Source organism: Myotis davidii, unplaced genomic scaffold (genome assembly GCF_000327345.1).
Source record: "Myotis davidii unplaced genomic scaffold, ASM32734v1 scaffold324, whole genome shotgun sequence".
Classification (NCBI taxonomy): domain Eukaryota; kingdom Metazoa; phylum Chordata; class Mammalia; order Chiroptera; family Vespertilionidae; genus Myotis; species Myotis davidii.
In genome coordinates this window covers 288,691-295,069 of record NW_006295053.1, presented here as the reverse complement: position 1 = coordinate 295,069, position 6,379 = coordinate 288,691, and the positions used below count along the sequence as shown (strand labels likewise).

Below are 6,379 nucleotides of genomic sequence, written 5' to 3'. Positions count from 1 at the left end.
TCCCGCGTCCTCCCCCCGCTGCGCTGTCCCTGCTGTGTTTACGTGTCCATTTCCCCCTGAGGTGAGTGCGGGGGCTGTGTGTCTGCCACTTCCATCACCAGGCTCTAGCTCAGCGGTTCTCAACCTTCCTAAAGCCGCGACCCTTTCGTGCAATTCCTCATGTTGGGGTGACCAACCCCCCCCCCAATTTCGTTGTTACACATTGAACATAATGAAAGCATCGTGATGAATCACAAAAACAGTATGTAATCATCTATGTGTTTTCGGATGGTCTTAGGCGACCCCTCTGAAAGGGTGGGGGTCGGACGACCCACAGGTTGAGAACCGCTGCTCTAGCTAGTACGCAGGAGGAGGTAAATACAGGGGACCCCAGTATTTTGGGGTCATCCCCCCCCGCTGTGATAGGTGCTGGTGGAAATGCAGACAAGTCAGGGCGAACCAAGCGAGTGTTCCATACTTACGGCCGTTCAGCCTGAATCTGGAAGCGGGAAAGCAGCGCCTCCCGGATTTCCTCAGTGACAAAGAGCAGGGGCCAAAGGTGGCTGGGTCTCTTGTCCAGTGGAAGGTCCTGGGCTGCAGGTAGCACCCGGACGGGTGCAGGAGTGCAGGGTTGCTTGGCAGTGGCCCTAGGATCCTGGGGATCAGCTCGGGTTGGACTACGTGCAGGAAGTGAGGAGGGCCCTGCTCTTTGTAGGTCCCTCTCAGGAGGGCCAGTGGGAACAGACTCAGAGACGGCAGTTCCGGGCTGCTCAGCCCGTCCTGGTGAGATCTAGGCTAGAGGAGAGAAGCAGCCGCTTACCACATTTCTTGTGAGGCTCGGGGGGGGGAGCGGTGGGAGAAACAGGGAACTGAGCCCTCGCTGGTGTGGCTCGGTGGATAGAGCGTCGGCCCGCGGACTGAAGGGTCCTGGGTTCGAGTCCTGTCAGGGGCATGTGCCCGGGTTGCGGGCTCGATCCCCCGTAGGGAGCGTGCAGGAGGCAGCCGATCAGTGAATTCTCTCTCATCGTTGATGTTTCTCTCTCTCTCTCCCTCTCCCTTCCTCTCTGTAAGAAATCAATAAAATATATTTTAAAAAATAATAAAAAATAAAATGAAATTTAAGAAAGGATCTCTCTAAAGATTTTCTAAAAAAAAGAGAAAATAATTCTAAATTAAAGGTTCTCTCCTCAGAAAAATGCGCACAACCATGGAAGCCCTCATCCCTGGATCTTAGGTGAGGAACGTCCTGATTTCCTATTTGGGGTTTAAATGTCGTGATGTCTGCGATAAAATATATTTAAAAAAAAAAAAAAGAAATAGGTAACTGGAAAATCTTCCAGGCCGTAGCCACTACGGAACCAGTGACTCAACAAAAACGGGACCCACGGGGCTGCTACTAGCCCAGGGAATAGTGAATGCGGCAGCTGCTTCGTTGGCCCAAGGCGTTACAGAGCCACGGCACTGGCCACGCCAGGGAGAGATTACACGGGAGCCACGGAGGGTGGGGCTATTGCCAGATGGGAATACAGAGACCCAGCCCCTTGTGAGAAGGTTGGGAGCGGCACTTGGCTGGATACCAAGGGAGCTTGGGAGGGAGCGGACGTGAAAAGAACCAAGAGACTCTTTCCTAAGGCCCAGCATACACTGCTTTCCCCGCCTGCACTGCCAGATACCATCCCATCAGCCTCCTGGGCCGCAGCCGCCACCGGTGCCGGGACAGCCCTGGCCCCCGCTCTGAGAGACGCTGCGCAGAGCCCCTCACCCGACCCTCGGGCGATTTTCTCTGGTTCTGCTGGCCGGATTGCACGATGCTGGTGATCTGCTCGACGATCCCCAGGCGTCGGATGAGGTTCTCCCTCCGCAGCAGGGCGGTCAGCCGCTCCAGCTCCTCCTCCTCCACGATTTCCTGCGGCTGCATCGTGTCCAGGTGTCCCGCCAGCAGCTACAGGGCACAGGAGAGACGCATGCAGGCTCTCCAGCGATGAGTCCCAAACCATCAGCAAGTCGACGGCAGGCCTCCTGCCCCCTCTACCGCCGTCCCTTCCCCTGACCCTCGTGCCGGGTCCCCTTTGCTACCCGTTCTCTCACGATCTGTTCCAAAAAGTCGGATTCAGTGGACTCATTAGGAACTCCTCTCTCCCTCAAACGAGGAGAGGACAGCGGATCCCCCTCTCTAGTAGTCCCAACCCATTTTCCTGCAGAAAGGCAAGAGCCAGGAAGCCCCCGACACCTTTTGCGCCCGTGTCCGGTTCCGGTACGCCAGGTGGGTGGCCAGGCCGTGGAACCGGGGCCTGGGTCGCCTGTTCTCCCCTGCCGACTCCCCCGGGTTCTGCTCCTTGTTTTCCTTTGGCTTCTTAGAGTCTAAGACCTCCCGCTGCTTCTGCTTAAGGCGGAACTCTTCCCGTTGCTGCCTGACAAGATACAGCAGCTTCAGTCACTGGAGAAATTGTGGGGGGAAGTGGGAGGGGGAGAGGGGAGGGGATATGGGGATGGGAGAAGAGTAGGACATTATGTTCTGTTTTGGGGACTGATGGGAGAGGCATGTGGGGAAGATGGAAAACCTACTAAACCAGCGGTTCTCAACCTGTGGGTCGCGACCCCTTTGGTGGTCGAACAACCCTTTCACAGGGGTCGCCTAAGACCATCCTGCATATCAGATATTTACATGACGACTCATCACAGTAGCAACATGACAGTGATGAAGTAGCAACGAGAATAATTTTATGGTTGGGTCACAACATGAGGAACTGTATTTAAAGGGCCAGGAGGTTGAGAACCACTGTAACGAAACTGAATCAGGAAGACTGATAGGATTTATAATCCCCTACCCCTCTTTCCTCTAGGGCCGTGGTCGGCAAACTGCGGCTTGAGAGGCACATGCGGCTCTTTGGCCCCTTGAGTGTGGCTCTTCCACAAAATACCATGTGTGGGCGTGCGATTGAAACTTCGTGGCCCGTGCGCAGAAGTCGGTTTTGGGCCTGGGTGAGTCTATTTTGAAGAAGTACTGTTGATATTTGCTCTGTCGAGTTGTGGTGACCCCCAATTTCATGGTTACAAATTGAACATAATTAAAGCATAGTGATTAATCCCAAAAACAATATGTAATTATATATGTGTTTCCCGATGGTCTTAGGCGACCCCTGTGAAAGGGTCGTTCGACCCCCAAAGGGGTCGCGACCCACAGGTTGAGAACCGCTGCTCTAGGGGCTGGCGTCCTCTCCACCCACCCGGGGAGCAGTTCCCTTGAAGGAGCTGCCCCACCCGCGTGGAGGGGGGCCTGTACCTGGCGCACTCCTCCCGGGCCTTGGAAGCCGCCGTCTCCTGGAAGAGGGAGCCGCTGTGTTTAAAGAAGGGCGCATACTTCTCGGTGTCAGGCCCCGGGTAGATCCGCCGGTACCCGCCCAGGTGGGCGTCCTCATAGCACTCCTGGTCCAGCAGTGCCGCCTGGGACAGCTCCGTGAGGACTCGCCTAAGAAAACCAAGCTGGGGTGAGTCCGGAGGTCTGCGAGGAGGCGTCACGGCCTTTGCCCTGCCCCTGCGGTGGCAGCGGCCAGCCCCGTCTGTGTGTGGTAATGAAAACAGGCTTGACTTAAGCTGGGTCTCTGATCACAGAAGAGCAGAGAGAAGCTAAAACTGCCCGTCGCATTCGGATGCTGTGAGCATGTCGGCCATGAGCACAGACTGAGGCAGGACCTCCTGAGTTTGAATCCTGGCTTTGCCACTGGGCAGGCCCTTTTTTATTTATAATATGTTTTAATTTTTATGATTTTGTTTTATATTTTTATTGATTTCAGAGAGGAAGGGAGAGGGAGAGATAGAAACATCAATGATGAGAGAGAATCATGGATCGGCTGCCTCCTGCACACCCCTTAACTAGGGATCGAGCCTGCAACCCGTGCAGGTGCCCTTGACTGGAATTGAACCTGGGACCCTTCAGTCCGCAGGCCAATGCTCTATCCACTGAGCCACACCAGCCAGGGCAGCAGACTCTTTATTTATTCCCTCCTTCCTTTCTTCTTTTAAATGAAATTGGGATCATACAACAGCATTTGGAAATGGCTGTCTAATATTCTAGTGCACTAGAGCCCATGGCACAAAGATTCGCGCAATAGGACTTCCTTCCCCTGGCTGCTGGCAGCGGTTTTCCTCGGGCACCCAGGACCCAGGCCTTTGGTCTGGCCGCAGCGGAGAAGCCAAGCCTCTTCAGTCTGCAGTTGTCTTCAGTCTTCGCTTGGGCAGGAGCCTTCAGTCTTTGCTCTGTGCCTGCATATGCAAATTAGCCCGCCATCTTTGTTAGGTTAATTTGCATGCTCATCCTGATTGGCTGGTGGGTGTAGCAGAGTGATGACCAATTTACATCTCTTTTATTAGTGTAGATGATTGTACTTTTGTTTATTAAGTCCAGAGGTTTTCCGCCTTTTATCCCCATTGAAAGACACGGTTGATAAAGTCACGTGCACAATCCAATCTTGCGCGAATACCCAGGGCACATACAGTTACACTTTGCCTCCACTCATACAGACAGCTGAGTGCCTACTGTGTGCCAGGCCCCCCGGATATTACGGCAAATCAAGTACACATGGGCCCTGCATCTTGCAATGCAAGTGGGGAAGAGGGACGTATTTATTATAAGAATAATCCTAAATCTACTCCAATTCATTTTTTATTGATTTTTATTTTTTTGAGAAAGAGAAACATCGAGTTGTTGTTCCACTTATCGATGCATTCATTGGTTGATTCTTGTATGTGCCCTGACCAGGAATCGAACCCACAACCTTGGCCTATCGGGATGACGCTCTAACCAAGAGCTACCCGGCCAGGGACCACTCATTTTCATGTATCATCAACAAACTGTGATTTAGTGTCGGCAACAAATGACCATGTTTGCAAACCGTCTTACAATTAAAATAATAGTGAGTGGGCAATATTGATTTAAACTGCCCCTAAAAACAAAATAAACGAACTGTCCCCTAATAGTGAATGACTTACCTGTTTTGTGTTTTATTACTATACACTTTCTCAGGAAATGGTTTCTAGAGGAACTTTGTTAAAAACAACAGCAGCTAATCAAACCACATAACGCTCCTTATAAGCTAATTATGAAATAGCTGTAACGTACACTGTTAAGCAGGGAAAGTTGTGCTCCTGTCTGGGCAGTAAAAGGAGAAAAACAACTTGCATAAGTACATGTATGTGCATCGAATGTTTGTGAAAATACACACATGACCCGAGGAACACTGAGTAGCTGGAAGAGAAGGGCAGGAGACAGGCTAATGGCGGCATCTTTTGCACTTGAACATACTTGTCTATGACAGGTGATGTATTACTTATGCAAAAAATTGTTTTTAGTAGCTGATCAGCCCCGGGCTTTCATTCTCAGGAAAGTGATAACGAAGGAGACAAGTTACACAGCTTGCCCGGCGGCGTGGCTCAGTGGTTGAGCGCTGACCTCTGAACCAGGAGGTCACGGTTCGATTCCTGGTGGGGGCACATGCCCGGGTTGCGGGTTCGATCCCCAGCATTGGGCATGCAAGCGGCAGCTGATCAGTGATTCTCTCTCATCATTGATGTTTCTCTCTTTCTCCCTCCCTTCCTCTCTGAAATCAATAAAGACCTATTTTAAAAATAAATAAAACAGACACCCTGTCCCAGACGCCCTGAGCAGGTGGCCTCCCCCTTCCTAGACGCCCTGAGCAGGTGGCCTCCCCACTCCGAGACGCCCTGAGCAGGTGGCCTCCCCCTTCCTAGACGCCCTGAGCAGGTGGCCTCCCCCTTCCTAGACGCCCTGAGCAGGTGGCCTCCCCACTCCGAGACGCCCTGAGCAGGTGGCCTCCCCCTTCCTAGACGCCCTGAGCAGGTGGCCTCCCCCTTCCTAGACGCCCTGAGCAGGTGGCCTCCCCACTCCGAGACGCCCTGAGCAGGTGGCCTCCCCCTTCCTAGACGCCCTGAGCAGGTGGCCTCCCCCTTCCTAGACGCCCTGAGCAGGTGGCCTCCCCACTCCGAGACGCCCTGAGCAGGTGGCCTCCCCCTTCCTAGACGCCCTGAGCAGGTGGCCGCCTCTGCAGGCCCAGCTGGGGTGGGGGTCGGGGGTCTAGTAGGAGGGCTTAGGAAAGACATCTCCGCCAGTGGCCTCAGCCAAGGAAGCTGGATGCTCCGACTTCCCAGGCCACAGGACCTGCCACGGGGATCCCTCTAACACGGTGGTCGGCAAACCATGGCTCTCGAGCCACATGCGGCTTTTTGGTCCCTTGAGTGTGGCTCTTCCACAAAATACCACGTGCGGGCGTGCACGTACAGTGCGATTGAAATTTCGTGGCCCGTGTGCAGAAGTCGGTTTTTGGCCTGGGTGAGTCTATTTTGAGAAGTGGCGTTAGAGGAAGTGGGGGGTGTCAGCCGGTCG

The 6,379-nt window shown here is 53.5% G+C and overlaps 1 protein-coding gene across 1 annotated transcript in view; it reads right to left on the bottom strand.

The window, feature by feature from the left end:
- Positions 1–6,379, bottom strand: part of LOC102763331 (tubulin polyglutamylase TTLL13P) — a 21,391-nt gene that overhangs the window by 2,590 nt on the left and 12,422 nt on the right. The window contains exons 10-13 of the mRNA XM_015567733.1: positions 3,263–3,581; positions 2,210–2,390; positions 1,742–1,921; positions 462–774 (exon numbers count right to left, since the gene is read on the bottom strand). Coding sequence (XP_015423219.1) covers positions 462–774; positions 1,742–1,921; positions 2,210–2,390; positions 3,263–3,581 — 993 coding nt within the window. The remainder of the gene's footprint in view (positions 1–461; positions 775–1,741; positions 1,922–2,209; positions 2,391–3,262; positions 3,582–6,379) is intronic.